This window comes from Mastigoproctus giganteus, chromosome 13 (genome assembly GCF_048544385.1).
Source record: "Mastigoproctus giganteus isolate SK-2022 chromosome 13, ASM4854438v1, whole genome shotgun sequence".
Lineage (NCBI taxonomy): Eukaryota > Metazoa > Arthropoda > Arachnida > Uropygi > Thelyphonidae > Mastigoproctus > Mastigoproctus giganteus.
Genome location: NC_143587.1, coordinates 111,413,291 through 111,435,758, shown reverse-complemented (window position 1 = coordinate 111,435,758; position 22,468 = coordinate 111,413,291). Strand labels below are relative to the sequence as shown.

Here is a 22,468-nt window from a genome sequence, read left to right as displayed (position 1 = left end):
AGTCGTTGAATTTGCTGAATTTTACGTTGAGCATGCACTAAAGTCATTCAGTGGTACCATACTTTTTTTTTATTTTTTATTTTGGTAGTTGTTGGTGCATAGGTTTCTGTGGCCATAATGCACCTCCCAAGGTTTTTGCAGTACTTTGATCCAAGCCCGAGGCGGGAATCGAACCCATGACCTTTGGGTTGCCAGGCAGGTACCATACTGCAGCCAGCTCCATATGTGACAATTGGTATAAATACTGCTGAGTATAGAAGGCTGAGTATAGTTGGTTCTTTAAGACCCCAGTCCTTGCGGGTAAAGCGTGCTAACTTAGTGATGTAATTTTTTATCTTTTCTTTGATAGCTTGGATATGGGGGATGAAAGTTCTCCTGTCGTCCAAAATTACTCTTAAGTACTTCACCAATCGGTAGTTTTTCAGTGGGCGACTATTAAAACGTATGGTAGGAGGAGAGCTGGAGAAGTCCAGTTTGCCTTTTAATAGGAGGGTTTTGCTCTTCTCAGTGGAGGCTGAGAGTTTATTTTCCTTGACCCATACAGACAGAGCATGGGACAAATAGATATAGTAGATCGAAGTGTGGCAGTAGTACGTAACTGAAAAATTTTTGGAATAAATAAAGTTACAAGTTAAGCCAAAAAAGTGGAAAATTTAGACAGGTGCCTGGCAGTAACACCGAAGCCAAAAGCATGAAAAATCACAATGGGATACACAAAAATATAAAATAAATATTGTAAAATCTGTAGTAAGTTAATGGATTTTGAAAAAAACTTTATGGTTAATTATATTAAGAACTTTATGATAATTAATAAGATCAAGATAAAGGAAAAGGATTGCCAGTAAGTTTAAGAAATTTTTTTAAGGTTGGAAATAGCAATATTGTATTTATTACATATGGTAGCAATTCTAACACATTGGGAAGCAAAGACATTAGAGTGGACACTATTAGAAATAATGAAAAACTAATGGGGAAAATTAACAACTTCAAAGTAGTAGTAGTAGTAGTGGCATGTGATGCAAGAAAGCAAGTGTGTGAGCTTATGCAGAATCCGCCAAAAAAAAAAATAATAATAAAATAATAATAATAATAATAAAAAAAAAAAAAAAAAAAAAAATCACATCATTCCCTCCAAATGCCTGTCCAGTTGAAAGTTGAAAGGATCTGTTTTATTGTAAAGATCAACTGAAGTATGATTATTAAGAATACTAATGTTAAGGTCAGTGGTGTGTTGGAGCCAGCTAGCACTGGCTTGTGTGAGCCAATTGTTAAATTTTCACAAATTTTGTGAGCTGGTTGTTAAACCTACAATGGCTGCAAACTGTAGAGCGGCATGCACTGCACTTCAATCCATAATGGCTAGTGGCATTTGGGCGATAAGCTTATATATGGTGACATGGAAAGTCTAGTACGAAAGTCATTAGAAAATTTTCTTAAAATTGTCATTTGCCACTGTTTAAACCATCTATTGCAATTATCACTCGACAATGCAATATCTTAAATAAAGCAAGTTAATCATTTAAAAATATTTTTAGATAAAATTTTTTCTATTTATCACCAGTCTCATAAAAATCAAACCGAGTGAGAAACTGTAGCTAGAGAACTTGAAATTGAAATTATTAAAATTGGTCAAGGGACCACAATGGGTGGCATGTAGTATACGAGCTGCTACTGCTGTATGGCGCACACATCCTGTGTTATATATGCATTTTTAAAATTCTTCTTATTCTGGTCTGGCAAAGAGATTAGCTAACAATAAATTTTTTGCAAGACCTTGCTTTAATGATAGACATTCTTGAAGAATTTTCATTTTTCAACTGCACTTTGGTCAAGATCAACTAACATTCAAAAAGTGCAAAAATTAATCAAATGCACAATCAGAGCTTTGGAAAATTTAAAGGTTGGTATTGGAAAATATGAATCTCAAGTTGAAGATTTGATTAAATCAGATAAGTTTAAAAATATTACATTTAATAAAAATAAATTCAATTCTCTTCCTAAGAATAAGTTACTAGAAAATATAATTCAACACACAAATTTACGTCTTTTGTCAGACAGAAATAATGATGAAAACATTTTAAATTATTTCGATTTATTAGAGCCATCTACTTGGCTTTATGAAGAACTAACTTCACCATGGATAGCTGGCAAAAAACAATCGTACCATTTAAGTGAAATTTTAAAATATTAAATTGATTTGAACGATTTTTGGAATTTTGTAGATAATAATGATGAATCAAAATTAAATGATTTTGATTCATTTGATTCATCATTATTATCACGATAATAATGATGAATTAAATCAAAATTTTTTGAGTGTTCAAAAATCTAAAAAGATAGCACTATTGCAGTCAGTAGTGCTGAAGCTGAAAGGGGTTTCAATTTAATGAATATAATTTGTACAAGGGTGAGAAATAGTTTAACAATAGACCACATATCGGATTTAATGACAATAAATTTATTGGGAAAAGAGTTAGTGGATTGGGATGCAACTCCATTTGTCAAATTGTGGTTGAATCACAGGTTGGCTACAGATACAGGAGATCAGCAAAAGTCAACGAAAACATTTTATGAGAATCAATTGGCTACATGGAAATTACAATAAAAAAATTGACTATTTTATTTATTGTTTGAAATCCAAATTTGAAAAGCCTCCTTTGGTGTATTATGTTTATAGGCTAAACTAAAACAAAAGTTTAAGAGGTCTCTATAGAGTTGTTTTTTAAGGAACAAAAAGTTAAATTTAGAAGTTAACTTAAATTTGAAGCCATAAGAAAGTCTCTGAGTTCTGGATGGGATACAATATCAAGATTCCCAGAAATAATGTGTCCATAGTCAGGATCAACTATTTGTAATTTTGGTGTCTACAAATACAGCTATTTGTATTAGAGGACTTAGGGTTAAAGTTTATGGCCACAGATATGTACATATAAGTTTGTGTGTACATGTGCACACACACGCACACACCTGTGTATGTGTACACACAATTTTTCCTTATTGCTTTTAATTTCATAGTTTTATCATTTATCATGTTTTTTTATTTTATTAAATATTTTGTCAATTTATGTGTCATATAAAGCATAACAGTTATCATACATACCTAAATCACTGACTGCTACAAGGCTCAGAGAGCATCTGTCAGGCAGCAGTAGGCCACCAGGTGCCAAATAATTATCACGGGCAAACACTACTGTATCTAGCATTCCTTCAAATAAGAGAAAATATCCCATCCACTCTGACACGATGACATCAACCTGTTCAACTGGCAGTGTGATATCCTCCAATCTTCCTTTACAGAGTGTAACAGTATCATGAAACCCATTTTCCCTATTAAAGAAAGAGATTTGAAACACACATGCATTTGTAAAAGAAGTGCAGGAGTGTAAAGTGATTTTTTGATGCGAAAACATCTTTGGTGGCACCTACTACATTTTCGGACTGAAGCAAAACCCTTTGACAAAGAAAATTTCGTATGGAAATGACGTCACTTCCTAAATAACGCTAATGCAATGAAAACATCTTTGGCAGCACCTACTACATTTTTGGACTGAAACAAAACCAATTGGTAACAAAAATGCCAGACAAAAATGATGCAAATGACATCATTTCCTTAATGATGCAAATAACACCACTTCCTAAATTATGCTAATGCAGTCACTAACATTTATTTGGTAGAGCAAGTAGTGGGTGTGACATTTTTGTGAGAAAAATTCGGTAGAGTTAGTGACTGCATTAGCATAATTTAGGAAGAGACAAAATTTGCATCATTTCCGTTTCACATTTTTGTCAAAGATGTTTTCACATAAAGCATCTTTTGGGCGTACTGGGTACACACACGTTTTTTTGTTTCTTTCTTTCTCTGCTAACATTTGGGGAGTTTATTTTTTAAAACAGAAATTTTTTACAAACAGAAAAAAACAGAAATTTTTTACATTTACAAGAAACACTAAAAGGATCATCCTGTAGGATGCATCTTTTAGTAACTGTAATAAGCTGCCTAAGAGCTTTCAGTATCCTAGTAACACATGTCAGCTTGGAATATCAACTTCCCATCAACAAAAAAACAACAATCTTTGATAAATATAAACAATGTATTTTGTTTGCTACTCATACTTTTTCTGCTTTCATATTTTTTTCACGATGTGCAAATGTGACCCCAATCCACAAAGGAGGATCAAAGGGAGACACAGGTAATTATAGATCTGTTAGTTTAACTTCTGTTCCAGGGAAATTAATGGAGGCACTGGTTAAAGAAGCATAGCAGGATCATCTAGACAAAACTTCAGTTATAGCTCGGACACAGCATGGGTTTGTTAAGGGGAAGTCTTGTCTGACCAATTTGATTGGATACTATGATGTGGTCACAAAGGAACTGGATGCAAAGAATAACTTTGATATCATATATTTGGATCTTAGCAACGCCTTTGATACTGTTGCACATGGAAGACTGCTGCACAAATTGGAGCAGTGTGGCATTGGAGGCAAATTGCTGCTATGGATAAAGGGATGGTTGAGGGGGAGAAGACAGAGTGGTAATCAATGGACACTGCTCATCGTGGACTAATGTTATTGTTTGTTTGTTTGTTATTTGGTTTTTAGGAGCATTAGCAACTAAGGCCATATTGCTCCGGGATATGCGGTGGTCACTGCCTGTCCTTTCCGCATCCTCCGTATTTGGTGGTGATGGGCTCCAACCCCGGTCTAATCAAGAAGCGTGTGCTACGCACTGCTGCTCCTGCCCACCTGGCTACGGAGGCGCCACTAATGTTATTAGTGGAGTCCCTCAGGGTTCAATGTTGGGTCCATGGTTGTTTTCTATATTTATAAATGATATTGATGATGGTATATCAGGATTAATGTCCAAGTTTGCAGACAATACGAAGGTTGGCAGGGTTGTTAATGACACTAATGACAGTACACTGCTGCAACAGGATCTAGAGAAGTTGAGCAGATGGGTTGAGAGGTGGCAAATGCAGTTTAACATTTATCAGTGTAAAGTACTACATATGGGAAGTAGTAAGCCCAGAGTAACGTATCAACTCTGTGGTACCACACTGAGAATGAAAAGAACCTGGGGGTAATTGTGCAGGCAGATATGAAGTTTTCTGTGCAGTGCAGACAGTCTGCAAGAGTAGCTCATGGTGTCTTGACAATGATATACAGGAATTTTTCTAGCAGGGATAAGGAGGTGATTATCCCCTTGTATAAGGCAATGGTCAGGCCACACCTTGAGTACTGTATACATTAGCATTAGCATTAGCATTAGTAGAGGCATTTGATGCAAGAAAGCAAGCTTATGCAGCATCAGCCAAAAAAAAAAAAAAAAAAAAATTAAAAAAAAAATAATAAAAAATAAAAAATAACCACTTCCACTTCACCCCTCTGTTCATTCAAAATACCTGTCCAGCTGAGCCTTAAACTTATTTAGGCTATCAACCTCCACCACAAGGGATGGGAGTCTGTTCCACCAACACACCACCCGCTGGCTAAAGGCAAATTTCCGCACGTCTATCCTACATCTGTCTTTCCTCAATTTGAATTTATGCCCTCTCAGGTGATTTTTCTGAGCTAGAGGAAGAATCCCATCAGCATTGAGCATGCTTAAACCATTCAAGGCTTTATACACCTCTATCAGATCACCTCGCTGGTGCCTAGTCTCCAGACACTGTAATTTGCAAAACTTAAGCCTTTCTTCGTAAGAGCACCCCTTTGTTCCATTCACTAATCTTGTTGCCCTTCTCTGTACTCGTTCCAGCAGCTCTACATCCTTCTTGAAATGAGGCCTCCAGACCTGTATACAGTACTCTAGGTGTGGCCTGACCATTGCCTTATACAATGGAATAATCACCTCCTTATCCCTGCTGGAAAAATTCCTGTATATCATTGACAATACTCCATGAGCTACTCTTGCAGCCCGTCTGCACTGCTCAGAGAACTTCATATCTGCCTGCACAACCACCCCCAAGTCCCTTTCATTCTCTACCACTGTCAGTGTAGTACCACAGAGTTGATACATTGCTCTGGGGTTGCTGTTTCCCATGTGTAGTACTTTACATTTGTCAATGTTAAACTTCATTTGCCACCTCTCAGTCCATCTGCTCAACCTTTCCAGATCCTGTTGCAGCAGCATAGTGTCAGTAGTGCCCTTGACAACCCTGCCAACCTTTGTGTCATCTGCAAACTTGGACATTAAGCTTGATATACCATCATCAATATCATTTATAAATACAGAAAACAATAATGGACCCAACACTGAGCCCTGAGGGACTCCACTAATAACATTAGTCCACGATGAGCAGTGTCCGTTGATTACCACTCTCTGTCTTCTCCCCCTCAACCACCCCTTTATCCATAGCAGCAATTTGCCTCCAATGTCCCACTGCTCCAATTTGTGTAGCAGTCTTCCATGTGCAACAGTATCAAAAGCCTTTCTAAGATCCAAGTATATAATATCAAAGTTATTCCCTGCATCCAGTTCTTTTGTGACTGCATCATAGTATCCAATCAAGTTGGTCAGGCAAAACTTCTCCTTAACAAAACCATGCTGTGTCTGAGCTATAACTGAAGTCTTGTCTAAATGATCCTGCAGTGCTTCTTTAACCAGTGCCTCCATTAATTTTCCTGGAACAGAAGTTAAGCTCACAGGTCTATAATTACTTGTGTCAGCCTTTGATCCTCCTTTGTGAATTGGGGTCACATTTGCACATTTCCAGTCTATGGGTACCTCCCCTGAGTCCAAGGAAGCTCTCATAATTATGGCTAAGGGTTTGCTTACTTCCTTTGCTGCCTCCTTTAATATAACTGGATTGATCCCATCCACCCCGGGTGCCTTTCTTTTGTTTATCTTCAACAGTTTCTCCTCCACTTTACTCCCAGTTATTTCAAGATTCTGTAGCTTACTGCTAGAGTTGAATACACCTCTGGCATTCCCCTTGCTGAATAACTCCTCATGTGTGAATGTCGATGCAAAATATTCATTTAGTTTGTTAGCTACCTGAGCAGGATCATCAACAGTTGACCCATCAATATCAAGTGGACCAATCTGATTCATCCCCTTCCTTCTAGAGTTTACATAAGTAAAGAACTCTTTGCTGTTTTTCTTTGCATCCCTTGCCAAAGATTTCTCGTAATCTGCCTTCGCCTGCCTAACCTCCTTTGTAACTTGGTTGCATATCAACTTGTATCTATCATAGGCTTCTGTGTCATGTGTTAATTTGTAAGTATCCCATGCATTTTTCTTTTCTGCCATATGCCTCATTAGTTCATCTGACATCCATTTTGGCCTAAACCTTGAACAATATTTCTTAGTTGGTATGTAAAGCCTAGTAGCTTCCAAGATACTAATTCTTGGAAGCTACTAGGCTTTACATACCAACATAAGTTTTTCAAATTAGTTTTTCAGATTGTTTATATGAAGTGTAAATGGATAGCAGTACAGAAATTGAGTGAAAAATTTATTTCCCAGAAATAAATTTCCTTACTGGAAATGCTGATGGGTATGCCATTTATGTCGAACTTGAAGAGAACTGAAAAATTCGTCATGTGCCATTAACAATTGATATAATCACCGATTTAGTTTTTAAGATTGTTTATGTGAAGTATAAATAGATGACAGTACAATAATTGAGTCAGTATAGTGGAAAACAAATTTCATAATAAGAACAGCCAAATGTGATGGCACTGCAACATCCAACTAAAAGAGGACTGCAAAAATACAATGTTGCCTGTTGTTAACTGAACAATTTAATGTTAGCTTTTCACACTGTTTATATGGATTGTAAATAGATAAAAGTACAATAATTGCATCAGCATACCAAGAAAACAAATTCCATAATGAGAAACACTGACAGTCGTGGTGGCATGGCACAGACTGAAAGTGGAATTTTGTGATGTCACAGTGGTCGTGACACTGAACAGCAAAGGGTTAACAGTGAAATCTAAAACTTATGTTTGTGCACATATTTCACATGAATAAAGGAATATACAGAGCAAGAAATCATGTTACATCAGTAATATTCAAGCCAAAAATGCATTTTGTACAACAATTACACATACTGAGGCTGTCACAGACATTCTCTCAGGTATGTCAATCTGGATTTGCTGTCTGAGAGTCAAAAAAAAACAAAAAAACAGATGGAACTGATATTTAGGTGACACACAAGTCAAATAGTGGGGCTGCTATGTGGGACTGGGTATAACCCCCATGTGCAAGTCCTAAAATACGGCACCTAGTATACTGGAGGTGACCCACCCAGTATACTAGGTGCAAATCATAATGCAGGGTTCGAGTTGTGGGTGCCACACCTCGACCCCTGCAGTATAATTGATGTCTTTTGAAGTTATGATGGACATCCTGGTGAAATCTTCTTTGTGTTGTTTGGCATTACATGAATGCAAATTGGGATGATCTGCGAGATTTCTTTTCTTTTCTTCTTTTCCTTGGTCGGGTTACTGTTTTAACTCTTCTGATTTCAATTTTTGTTCAGATCGTGTCAGTGAAATTATTCTTGTAGGGAAGCCCTTACTCCACACTCCACCTTAAAATATCGTCCCTTAACTTTTCCCATCTCTATTCCTGCCTCTATCAAAATCAAGTGATTCTATTGCCACTTCGGCCAAAGATAAAACTGACTTGTGAGCATCCTATTTTTCTGCTAACTCATATTTAATCATGGTAAATCATCTCCTACCATTCCCAGTACACTCCATTCAATGCCTTCTGTGGTCTTCTGTCAAAAGGATATTAGAAGTATTTTGAACATTCTTGATGCTAAGATAGCTACAAGTTCTGATAGTATTTCTCCAATAGTGCTACTGAGCTTATTTCTGTTCTGTGTCACCTATTTTCACTTTCTTATTCCAAAGGTGTTTTCCCTTCTGCTCGGAAATTTGCTCATATCCAGCCAGTTCCTAAAAAAGGGTGACAAATCTCACCCATCCATTATCGTCCCATTGCTTTCAAAGTAATGGAGAAATCAATCAACTGCCAACTAAAAACTTCCATCTGATCAATGATTGCCAGTATGGATTCTATCAGTGTTGATCCACTGGTGATATTCTAGCTTATGTTACCCATCTATGGACAAATTTAATGGAAAAGTTTGGTGAAACTCAAGCAGTTGCTCTTGACACTTCAAAGGCTTTTGATTGTGTCTGGCATAAAGATCTAAATAAGCTCCCATCTTATGGTTTGCCAACTGTTTTTGTTATTGGTTATCCAGTTTTCTCTCTGATCACTCAGTGCAAGTACAGCAGGCCCTCGTTATAACGGTTCGCTTTACACTGATTCACTATAATGCTGTTCTTATATTACAACCTGCATCTGACTATAACGCTGTCACAAATCAATATAATGCTCTTTTACAGATTGCATTTTTGGTATATTTAACGAATCGTTTCACTTGATGGAGTCGATAGCTTGAAAATGAATAGCAAAACAGCATTAAAATGTTTCCCACGCTGAATGAAATTTTCTCACACGCTAATTTAATTGCAGTACAGTGACTTGTTACGTAGTTCCGAGATCAACATTTTAAAAAATGATCAAGTATATTACTTGTAATATTTGCGTTATATGCATTTATCCGAAGTCTAGTCATCACTCAGTACAGTATTAGACATCGTGCTTAATGGACAGTTTACTCGAATGTTGCATCATAATTAATGCAACCAATGCAGTTACATTTTCGAAGAGTTAAATAATGGTGGATAAGAATGAAAAAGCAACAATGTCTGGATGCAGTACGAAGACTATAAATGTAAGAAAAAGACTGAATTTGAAAATTAAATTAAGACGTTTTGAAGCAAATCGATTCCGGTCAACGACAAGTGGATGTGTGCCATAGTTTAGGACTGGCAAGTTTAACTGTAAGAACAATTATAAAAAATAAAGAATTAATTTTAGCAGTGGGAAAGACACTGTTCCACTGCAAGCAACTAGGGTTAGGCCGGCTATTAGGATTTAAATGGAGAGACTTTAACTAATTTTATTGAAGATAATATCCAATGAAGAATTCAGTTGCTAATTATTATATAAAAAAAAAAAAAAAAAAAAAAAACACAGAGAGAGATTAGCCTATATGATGATCTGAAGAAAACTCACCTAAAAAAAAAAAAAAAAATGTGGAACCATTTAAAACTAGTAAGGAGTTGAATAGATTTAAAATCCAGGGGAGAAGCTGCAAGTGCAGATCAAGGAGGCGAAACTTTAAAAAAAGAACTTGTTAAAATTATTGAAGAATATTATCTGTTTTATACTCCTCAACAAGTTTTTAATATAGATGAAGCAGGACTTTTTTGGAAACGAATGCCTAAAAGAAGTTTCACATTGAAAGAAGTAAAAAACATGCCTGGTTTCAAAGCGGCAAAGGATCAGTTAACTTTATTGTTGGGTGGTAACACTGTGGGGGATTTAAAATTAAAAACCCCTTTTAGTTTACCAGGAAGAGGGCAAAAGTACAACTCAAAATCGACACATTTTTCATGATTAAATTCATCAATTAAAATCAATTTAGATCAATTAAATTCATGATTTTAATCGGAATTTTAAGTTTAATTTTGATACGTAAGTAGTTACCACATAATTATATACGTATGTAATGCAGAATATTTTATATGTATACATATTTGAATATTAAATATTTTGAAGAATAAACAGTAGTGAAAAGATGCACATTTGTGCATCTTTTCACTACTGTTTATTATCGATTAGGAAATATCCTATGGCACAGATTGCAACTCACAAATATCTTATGGGAATGCGGCGCTCGCTTAGCACGGATTCACTTAGTGCTCTGTTTTTCCGGAACGAATTATCAGCGTTAAGTGGGGGTCACCTGTAATGTAGACGGTTCTCTGTCTTCTAACTTCTCCACTAATGCTGGTGTTCCCCAAGGTTAGGTTCTTTATCACACTCTTTTCTACTTGTATATTAATGACCTTCTTCCACGGACCAGAAATCATATCCGTAGTTTTGCTGATGATAGCACATTGTATTTCACCTTCCAATTTGAGAAACTTTGCCCTGCACAAACAGCCCCAACTTCTTAAATATCCACTACCAGTTCCTTAAATGCTGATCTCTAGGTAATTCTCCAGTAGGAAGGCCTCCGTAGCCAAGTGGTCAGGAGCGGGAGTGCAGTAGCACACGCTCTTTGAGTAGACCGGGGTTCAAGCCCCTGACTGCTGAATACGGTCAATCTGCCAACCCACACTGGACCAGCGTGGCAGATTATGGTCCATTTCCCTCAGCATGAATTGTTGAGGAGGCTTCCATCCTGCAGTGGATTGATAATGGCTGCACTTGACCTTTTTTTTTTTTTTTAAGGCAAAAAAAACTTAGTTGATTTCAATCTTTCTAAAACTCAGTCCTGTCTTATATCTCGCAAAAAGGATTCTTATGTTCCTATGCTTATCTTTGATGATACTCTCATTTCTAGGCAAGATCATATATCTCTGTTAGGGATTACCCTGACTTCTATAATCTCTTTCTTGGCAAAAGCACATTACAAATATTGCCTCCTCTGCATCTAAAATACTGGGTTTTCTCTTTTGCTCTTGGTGTTACTTCTTCTAAACACCTGTTCACTCTGTGTTGAAATCACAAATTTGCCCTATGGTGGAATATTGTTTCCACATCTGGAGTAGTGCCCAGAAAAAATTTCAGGTATTAGTAGTAATGGCGGCATGTGATGCAAGAAAGCAAATGTATGACTTATGTAGCATTAGCCAAAAAAAAAAAAACCCAATTATTTCACACATCCATTCCCTCTAAAAGTTTGTTCAGTTCCTCCTTAAATTTATTTAAGCTATCAACTTTCACAATGACAAATGCAAATTTGTTCCAGCAATTAACCACCCGCTGGCTAAAGGCAAATTTCCACACATCTATTCTACAAGCGTCTTTCCTCAATTTGAATATATGCCACCTCAGGTTTGTAATCTGAGCAAGCAGAAGAATCCCATCAGAATTCAGCATGCTCAACCCATTCAAGGTCTTATACACCTTAATCAGATCACCTCGCAGGTGCCTAGTCTCTGGCCATTGCAATTTGCAGAACTTAAGCCTTTCTTGGTAAGAGGACTCCTTAGTTCCCCTCACCAATCTTGTTGCCCTTCTCTGTATGCGCTTTTAATCATTAATTAATGATTAATGCACAACAGATATTTTTGAAGGGCACTTCTCTGGTCCTGCTTAACTAGTGCCAAGTTAATAAAATGCAGCATGAGGAGAATACTGAGATGGATGAATATTGAGCTAGACAGAAAAGAAAAAGATGGTATAGGAAAGTTACAGAGCAATGAAAAGTACTGAAGCCTATAACAACTACAAGTTAATTTATAAGAATACCACAGAAAAGGTTAGGCTTGCAAAGGCTGAGTACAAGAAATCACTGCCTAAGAGAGTAAAGAATGAGGTCAAGAAATTTTTCCACGTATATAAATAATATAAATTCCATGTATATAAATGTTAATATAAATAGGAAAACAAATTAGTAATATATGCAGCCATCCGTTTCAGGTTCATTTAATTATTTTTCTTAATTAATTGAATTTTTTCCCTTTTTCTGTGATTAATAGAAATGAAAATTAAATGTATTTATCTTCTTATGAATTAATTGCTAAGATTATAATTTCAGAGAACCCGTTAATAATATAGTTTTATGTTCACTAAACCTGGAATTCAGTTTAATTACAATTATACAATATTTATTACTTTTCTCCAGTATACTTATTTTTTTAAGTCTCTTCCTCTTTCTCTCTCTTTTTCCCCCCTGCCCTTTACAAGTGAACGAAGTTAACAATATTGCATTAAAATCATGTTTAATCTATGAATTTATTTTTTCCATAAAAACTGTATGGGAAAAAATAAATAATTGCCATATTTATATCTGTCTGATTTTAATGTAATTTGGGATGGTTTAACAAATCTTTCTAAAAGAACTGAATATAAAATTCATGATATTACATCCACCAGGAGTTGAATTGTTACATGTGGACAGATGGCTATGGTGAAGACAACTGGTAAAGAAAATGCAGCATGAGGAGAATGTTGAGATTCATTTTTAGGCACATATGTGAACGTGCCTAAAAAATAAATCCAAATCATCCAAATGGATGATTTGGAATATCAAATTATTTTTTTCTTTTGATATTCCAAATCAAAAAAATAGGATTTCTTCAGAATGATGTTGAATTACGAAACAATTTCATAATTCAAGTAGCATTAATGCAATGGTCTTTACAATCACGAAATAAACTTTTCCTTCACAATAAGATGCATTGGTATGGCAGTACAGAGGTTCTTGCATGTAATAACTCTGTGAAAACTGTAAAAATAATTTCAAAAATCAAATCAAGTAAAAATTTATATTTATGAAGGTCCAGAAAATTACAGATTTTTATCTTTAGTTAAGAGTTAATGGGGGCTCATTATTTTTAAGAGACTGCAAAACTTTATAACAGTACAATTAAAAATTAAATGCCATGCTTATGATGTCACACTGAAGTTATCTTGTTGGGTTGGTTTGCTTCCTCCCCTGAACCATAGAGTGGTTCATCAAATGCATCAAGCATTTGTTTATACACACTCTCTGTATTTTGGGAAGATTACAGATATGTGGCAGGGATTAGGAGTTAATGTTTATGGCCTTTTCCCTCACTGCTTTCAGCCAGTAAGGGAAAAGAGGTGATAAACATTATTTGGCATGGTCAGGGCAGCAAATATTTTACTTAATACACAATTTTAGATTTTCTGGAAGTCACATTTCTGCTAAATAAAAAAAGAAATGTAACACGTAACAAGGCAGCAGCAGTATTACTTAAAGTGACAGAATTTACATATATTATAATTTAAGTGTTATTGCATTTTCATTTTTGATTATAAGAGATTGATAACAATAATTAGGGATATTGTTAACAGCATTCACTGTATTATTATCATTTTATTTTTTTATTATTTGGCATAGCAAAAGCAAACACAAAATGTCTGCATTGGCTTCAGCATAGTCATCAAAACATGTTTCCCTCTAAGTTTAGATGATGATGCACATCACTATTATTGGACTGTTCTTCAATTGATAGAGGAAGAAACATGTGAAGCTTCATTTGTTCCATCATTCAAGGAAGTAAACTAGCATGTTTGAAGAGCAGCTTGCAATTATTTTTTTTTTTATCAACTTCATCCCATGCAGAAACACATAAATATGTTGCTTCGCACATTGATTTTGCGGCGTCTCCCTAGCCAGGTGGGAAGGAGCAGTAGTGCGTAGCACACGCTTCTTGATTAGACCGGGGTTCAAGCCCGTCACCACCAAATACAGAGGATGCGGAAAGGTCAGGGAATGACTAGCGCATATCCCCGGAGCAATATGGCCTTAGTTGCTAATGCTCCTAAAAAAAACCAAAATAACAAACAAACGTTGATTTTGCATTGTGTTTTGCTTTCGTAAAATATCACAATTTTGTTTAATAGCATTCTTCAAGAGCTTTTCTTAAATCACTGGTTATGCCTTTATCAAGTGTATGAAGAACTTATGTAATTTTTGGTGGTAGGCACTCCAAATGTGACTGCACATAAGCCATTCACTTGGCAATGAGGGTATTTTATTCTCCCTGCTCATTTTGTGATCTGTCTCTGATCCATTTTCTTGTAGATTTTTGATGATATCCTGATATCCAAGCTTTTCAGTTTGCTCAATACATAGTGAGCATTGGGTTCTGGGCTTTCCCAATGAATAAGAGGGGAACTTCTCTGTGCCAGATATGTTTGATACTAGTAGGAGAATGGTAATCTAGTGATTTGCCTTTTTTTTTTTTTTTTTTTTTCTTCTCAGCAACTACATTTCTCACTTTTAAATGTAAATGTTTCATCTAGTAGCGACTTAAAAAAAAAAAGTCCAGTTTCATCAGCACTTATGTCATTCTAGTCATATGTCGACAAAACATTTTTATATGATTCTCCCTCCATTCCTTTGGATTGGTCTCCTTTTGGCCCTTGGGGTTTGTCTTTACAGCCCAGCTTACCAGTGCCACCATGGGGAGGTAGGAGTAGTGTTGCTAGTGGCCAAGCAGTTGAAAGATTAATTGGGTTACTAACATTATTAGTATACTAAGAAAAAGAAAGGCAAAATTCTTTCCTGAGTTCTATATGTCTCATATATAAAGAACTTTACAAGCATTCTACAAACTGTTCAACCATCAGGTCAGTGGACTCGCTTGACCACAAATATGTTTGGCACCCAGGCCCCTCTATCTGTGTGTGCATGCATGCGCACGTGCGACACTACATCTAAAGATCTTAAGCTTCTGTAATAGACTTGTTGATCCTACATGCTTTCAACATGTCTGCATAAATCAAATCATGTTACTCTGTCTGACTGTTCATTTTATTCTGATCAAGCACTGTTTACTAAAGGTCTCATTACAGACCATATTCATAATACTGTAGGCTGTACAAATATACACACACATATACATACCTAATAATAACCATTGCATCATATATAATATCAGATTGATCTACTCCTATAACTAACTTGGCTCCAGCACTGGCAGCAAAAAGTGATAAAATTGATGTTCCACAACCAACATCTAGAACTACTTTTCCAACAAATACATCCTTATTTCCCAGAATGGCATTCCTATAACATTCTGTTCGCTGTTGATCCTACAAATTATAAAAGCACTGTCAGTAGAAATATACAGTTTTAATAAAGGAAAGAAAATTAAAGAAGGGAATTATTTTAAACACTTTAAATGATGAAGAGATTTGTGTGTGTGTGTGTGTGTGTGTGTGTGTGTGTGTGTGTGTGTGTGTGTGTGTGTGTGTGTGTGTGTGTGTGTGTGTGTGTGTGTGGAAAGAAATGTTCCTCAGATATCAAAGTCTATGGAATGATACTTATCTGATATAATACATAAGGTGCATTCAAAAATTCCTGAAAATATCTTCAAGGTATGGAAAAGAGTGACATATAACACAATGTTTAATACAGATATTTCTATATAGTATGCAGGTTGCGACATGTTTAGAAGCTGGCAGTGGGCTTAATTTCATGGATGACAAAGGTAAAATGTTGGTGACTAAGTAGTTACATATTAAAAGAACCCCCCATGTGCACATTTACACAGCAAGTCTGTGGCTTATCTAGCAAGCATAAACATTTCTGTAAGAGTTGTAGAGTGTCAGTAATGATTTGTAAAATGGTTGCCCCATTGCAACTTCAACAACTGGGAATGCGTGGGTTTTTATGAGAAGCAACAAACATTAAAGTGTGGAAGCAACAAGCTGATAAAGATGGAATTTCAGCTGAAAGTTACCATGCCACCACAAACAAACATCTGAACATGTATTAGGTTTGTCAACATATTCCTTAACACAGTGGTTTTCGACCTTTTTTTTAACAGCGGCACCCCTAATTAATTAATTTTATTTTGTGGTACCCCACTCAATTTTCTGCCTTTAGATTCGATTCTCTCTCTGTGTGTATATATATATATATTTTTTATATAAGAAAACAACAGTTTAAAATATTATTAATAATAGTTTATGGACCAGGGACACTGCTATAATTATGCAGAAAGTACCCAACAACCATAATGGCTACATAAGTTTGTAAGTAGAGAAAGGCAAAGCACTAATGTTACTGCACTCGTTATTGCGGAGGACAAAAGGGCTAATGGAACAGAAATTGCAATCACGGAGAACAAAGAAGGGAGTGAAGATAAAAAGAAGTAATGAGAATTACTTAATGCCATTCATCCTATGACTTTAGCACCTTCATCTGGGGCTAGCCGCCAAAATCAAAGGAGGAAACAGCAATAAGTAAGTAAAGCCTCTGTTTCTGACATGAAATATATGCAGCACGTGGCACACGTGAAAAGTCGGTAAAGTATACTGGATTAAAATTTAAATTATGAGGCATGCGTATATTTTATGGCTGACCCAATAGAGGCCACAAGTAAAGATTAAAAAGAATAAAAAGAAATAGGATAACTTACTAGGGTCACGTAGGTCATGGCGATCTGTACTGCTGTGGAGTAATAAAAAGTTTCAACTAAAGGTAAGCTAAAGTATATATGGTTTAAGCTGGTGACCCCAAGTGTGAGAAATTGGAAAAATTAAGTAATTAAAATTAAATTAAATTAAGCTAGCTATCCCACGCGTCGAAAGTTGGAAGACAAGTTAGAGAAGTAGCAAATTAAATTAAATTAGGGAAGCCGTAAATTAGAGAAGTGGTAAATTAAATTTAAATTATGAATGTAAATTGGGGTAGGAGTTAAATACGTGAAGTAATGCACCCCAGGATAGAAAGGAATAAGCTAGCAAAGTAGCGGTAACTAGTCGCTAAACTTTGCATAGGCGAGAAAAGGAGCATCTCGAATATTGCATTCGATAAACTAATGGCTCATGAGAAATAAAAATATAGGGGGGTAGGAAAGCATAAAGAATATTGAAAAAGACAAAAAGATAGTGCTCGGGAAGTTCGGGGTTGCTATTCCTATAGTAGGACCCTGAATGTAGCTCTCGGAGCATCTTTCTGGTGTTTAAGTATGGTATATAAAGATAATAATAAATAAAATAAAATTAATAATAAAAATAAATAAATAAATAAATACTACTTTAGTTAGCCAATCGGGTGGGGGGGGTACAAGTTTTCTACATTTGTAAGGCCCCAAAGAGATTGGGAGTATAGACTATACATATGTACAAGCCAAGCAGCTATAGAATATCAGTTAGCCATAATATTATTGATATCAATTGTACAGTTGATCAACTTTTTATGTTCGATGATACTGAGAGCTTTTTTGATGTATTAATATAAGTGGGCTGTAGGAAACTGGTTGCTTAGGAGCTTATTGTAGAGATTTCTGATATTGTTAACTATCAATTTTTTGCTATTGCATATAGTGGCTATTCTGATGCTTTGAGACAAGATGATGTTGGCATGTACCTTTTTGGAAATATCAGAATGCCAACGTGTGAAGCTATATATATTAAAGTTGAAGGCTTCCCAACTTTAATGTATAACTTAGCTTCCAACTTTCGACGCATGGGGTAGCTAGCTTAATTTAATTTTCATTACTTAATTTTTCTGATTTCTCACACTTGGGATCGCCAGCTTAAACCATATATACTTTAGCTCACCTTTAGTTGAAATTTTTTATTACTCCACAGCAGTACAGATCGCCATGGCCTACACGACCCTAGTAAGTTATCCTATTTCTTTTTACTCTTTTTAATCTTTCAGCATCTGTCAGGTCAGCCATGAAATAGATGTATGCCTCATGATTTAAATTTTAACCCTAATATACTTTACCGACTTTTCACGTGTACTACATGCTGCATATATTTCATGTCAGAAATAGAAGCTTTACTTACTTACTTATTGCCATTTCCTCCTTTGATTTTGGCGGCTGGCCCCAGATGGAGGCACTCAAGTCATAGGATAAATGGCATTAAGTAATTCTCATTACTTCTTTTTATCTTCACTCCCTTCTTTGTTCTCCGTGATTGCAATTTCTGTTCCGTTAGCCCTTTTTCCTCTATAATGACGAGTGCAGACATTAGTGCTGCCTTTCTCTATTTACAAACTTATATACAGGGTGTTTCAGTTAAACGTTTCAGAACTTCTAAGAGGGGTAGGGTACATCCTGACAACTCGAAATCATATAGCAATGTGGGGTCGGAAATGCTTTCCTGAAGCGGTATTGTACACAGAAGTCGTCGTGCGACGTCGTGTAGCACAGATTCGATTTTCGGTCAATGTATGGGCCGGTATTATGGGAGCTCACCTCATCGGACCTTACCTGTTACCGTGTCGTCTAACCGGACCTATCTACTTGATCTTTCTGCAGCAAGTATTGCCACAACTTTTGAGAGATGAACAGATTTCTGCATCGACGCAACAGACAATGTGGTTCCAACACGATGGAGCCCCTGCCCATTATAGCGGAGATGTTCGTAACTACCTGGATGTCACATTTGGTCAACAGTGGATCGGACGTGGTGGTCCCGTGCGTTGGCCTGCTCGGTCACCCGACCTATCATGTCTTGATTTTTATTTCTGGGGGTCATATGAAATCGCTAGTTTATGACACCCCTGTTGACAATGCTGAGGAGCTGGTTGCAAGAATCGCAGTAGCTGCCGAAGAAATTCGAAATTGGCCTGGAGTATTCCAGAATGTTCGGATGTCCATGCGTCGGAGATGTGAGGCATGCATTGTAGCCCGTGGAAGAAACTTCGAACACTTACTTTAATCCATGTACCTTTTGCTTCTTTTCATGTATTATTAAAACGATTTCTCACTTACGGTCTCTTTTCTTTATGGTGCTTCTGTGTACAACACCGCTTCAGGAAAGCATTTCCGACCCCACATTGCTATATGATTTCGAGTTGTCAGGATGTACCCTACCCCTCTTAGAAGTTCTGAAACGTTTAACTGAAACACCCTGTATATGTATATAATAATTTTATTCTTTATATAGAGGTATCAAATAAACATCAATTATAGATTACCACAAAATTAAAAAGATATCGTGCACCTTTTTATAATGAAATAAATATTTTAATTTAAAAAAAAAATAAGTTTAAGTAACTTAAATCCAAATTATGTGGCACCCCTGGAATCTTGTTGTGGCACCCCGGTTGAAAACCACCTCCTTAACATTTGACAGAGGAACAACAGAAAACTGGAGTTTTTTGGGTTACCTAATGGATTGTTCTAAAAAATGGTTGCATTTTTAGAGAAATATTTTCTCTAAGGTGGTAAATGAAATGGAGGTCACCAATGTCACCAAGAAATTCCAAAAGGACAATGCAAAAATAAAGTGATGGAAATTTTTTTTATCACAGAAGCATCATCCATTTCAAATTTATACCAGAAGGCTAAACTATTACTAAGCTGACATACACTGAAGTGCTTTGTCACTTTCAAGATGACAAATATGCAATCAGAAGAAAATTACAGCTCAAGGGTATAGGATTTTGTTATGTGACAATGGGGTTGCAGACAGATCCATTTAATTAAACAGTAACACAGAATAATAATATCAGAGAATCCAGCTTACTCAACAGACTTTGCACCATGCTATTTTTTTTTTTTTTTTTGGCTGACATGTCAAATATGCTGACAAATGAGAGCAACTGTTTCCAAGTTTCCAATAACTTGACAACTGCTAGTAAAAAAAAAAATGTGCTGTTGCTAAAGAACACTGTTTTGAAGGAAACAGTTTACAAGAAAGCATGTGTTAATTTTTAAAAAGATAAATTATTCTACAAACTTTTTGAATTTACTATATACAGCAAAATACAACATAAACAAAGCTTCTGAATATGGAAAAAACAAAAAAGTTCTTTATATACTGGCTCAACCACCAAGTCAGAGAAGTTTATAATAAATCATGAATACAATGTTAACTGTATTTAGCAAACACAAGGGCTCAAACCATGGTCCATCCAAAGAGCATGTGCTACTGGGCTGTCACACATGACAACTCAGCTATGTATTTACTCTCATCAGTCACAATCTGTAGTTACATGTGTGGAAGGTAAAGTAATGTTAATGGCAATATGAATACTACTACACATAATCCAATATGAAGTGATATGAAGTTTTTTGAGCAGTGCAGACAGGCTGCAAAGGTAGTTCATGGTGTCTTGTCAATGATATGCAGAAATTTTGCTAGCAGGGATAAGGAGGTGATTGCCTTGTATAAGGCAATGGTCAGGCCACACCTTGAGTACTGCATACACGTCAGGAGGCCTCATTTCAGGAAGAATGTAGAGCTCCTGGAATGAGTACAGAGAAGAGCAACGAGACTGGTGAGTGGAACAAAGGGTTGGTCTTACCATGAGTAAGTTCTACAAATTGCAGAATCTGGAGACTAGTCACCTGTGAGGTGTTCTAATTGAGATGTATAAAAGCCTTGAATGGTTTCAGCAAGCGCAATGCTGATGGAATTCTTCCTCTTGCTCAGATTATATGTTTGAATATATGTCCTCTCACTCATCTGAGAGGACATATATTCAAATTGAGGAAAAACAATTGTAGAATAGATGTGTGGAAATTTGCCTTTAGCCAGTGGGTAGTTGATAATTGGAAAAACTTCCATCTGTCATAGTGGAGGTCGAAAATTTAAATAAGTTCAAGGCAGAACTAGACAAGCACCTGGAGAAAACGAATGGATGAAATGGGAAGGGGTTTTTTTTTTTTTTTTGGCTGAGGTGTATTTAAATTGGTGTCAAATATTCTAGGGACATATTTCCATTGACCAAACATTCAAAAAAAGTTCATATAAACATGGGTCTAGAAACGCTTAATTTCTGAGGTTGGAGGAATTTTATTGTTTAACAATATAAAACAATTAATGAGCAATCTAAGAGAACAAGTAATGCAATTAAACAAGAAAGTTTAACAGAAACAAACAAAAACAAAGTAAACACATGACAGAACATTCTGTTACAAAAATTGTTCAAAATGGTTTCCTCCTGCTTCGATGAATCCTCTGAACCCATGTTCCATGCTTTGTTGTACTCTGTTGAATATATACCTGGAGTGTTATGTATTTGCTCACATCCATTTACGATATGCTCTTTTAAAACGTCAACATCAGGCACAGGAGTTGCATAAACAATGGACTTTAAATGTCCCCAGAGAAAAAATCCATTGGGTTATTGGGTTCAAATTTAGTGATCGAGCAGGCCATTAAATGGACCCCCCCCCCCCCCGTGACCAATCCATCTTTGAGGAAAATGGCCATCCAAATGCTGACGAACTCTCCGACTAAAGTGAGCCTGAGCGCCATCGTGCATGAACCACATTTGTCAGACGATGTCAAGAGGTGGTTTTTTTTTTTTTTTTTTGTTAGTTGTTGGCGCATCAGCTTCTGCGGACATAATGCACCTCCTAAAATTTTTGCATTTTACTCTGATCCAAGCCAGAGGCGGGATTCGAACCCGCGACCTTTGGGTTGCCAGGCAGGCACTTTACCCACCTGGCTGGCACGGTTGGCACATCGTCCATTAAATGGTGCAATTCATTTTTGAGAAACTGCAGATAAATGTTGCCTGTCAGACGCGGAGGTAAAAAATAGGGCCTATCAAATGATCATGCACGATTCCAACCCAAACATTTAGAGTGAACTTATGTTAATGTTTGTCCTGTCACGCTGCATGAGGGTTGTCAACACTGATGTGGTTGTTATGGTAGTTTAAGACCTCATCACATGTAAAACCAGCCTCATCAGTGAACATGATAAATGCCAAGATATTCAGGACCACAGCCAGCACACTTTTGTTGAATGCATTGGCACAATGTTCTTCGTGGCAGAAAGTCTGCCTCAGTAAGTCCTTGCACCCATTGAAGGTGATAGGGGTACAGAAGGTTTTCATGGAGAATATTCCAAATAGTCATATGACTAACTCCTTCCCTTACTGCAGTTCTTCTTGTACTATCTGATGGATTTTTG

At 36.3% G+C, this 22,468-nt stretch overlaps 1 protein-coding gene across 1 annotated transcript in view; it reads right to left on the bottom strand.

Annotated features, from left to right (window-relative positions):
* LOC150076361 (protein arginine N-methyltransferase 3-like) overlaps positions 1 to 22,468 on the bottom strand; it is a 240,780-nt gene that overhangs the window by 109,503 nt on the left and 108,809 nt on the right. The window contains exons 6-7 of the mRNA XM_090387332.1: positions 15,480 to 15,667; positions 3,101 to 3,327 (exon numbers count right to left, since the gene is read on the bottom strand). Of these exons, the coding sequence (XP_090243458.1) occupies positions 3,101 to 3,327; positions 15,480 to 15,667 (415 nt within the window). The remainder of the gene's footprint in view (positions 1 to 3,100; positions 3,328 to 15,479; positions 15,668 to 22,468) is intronic.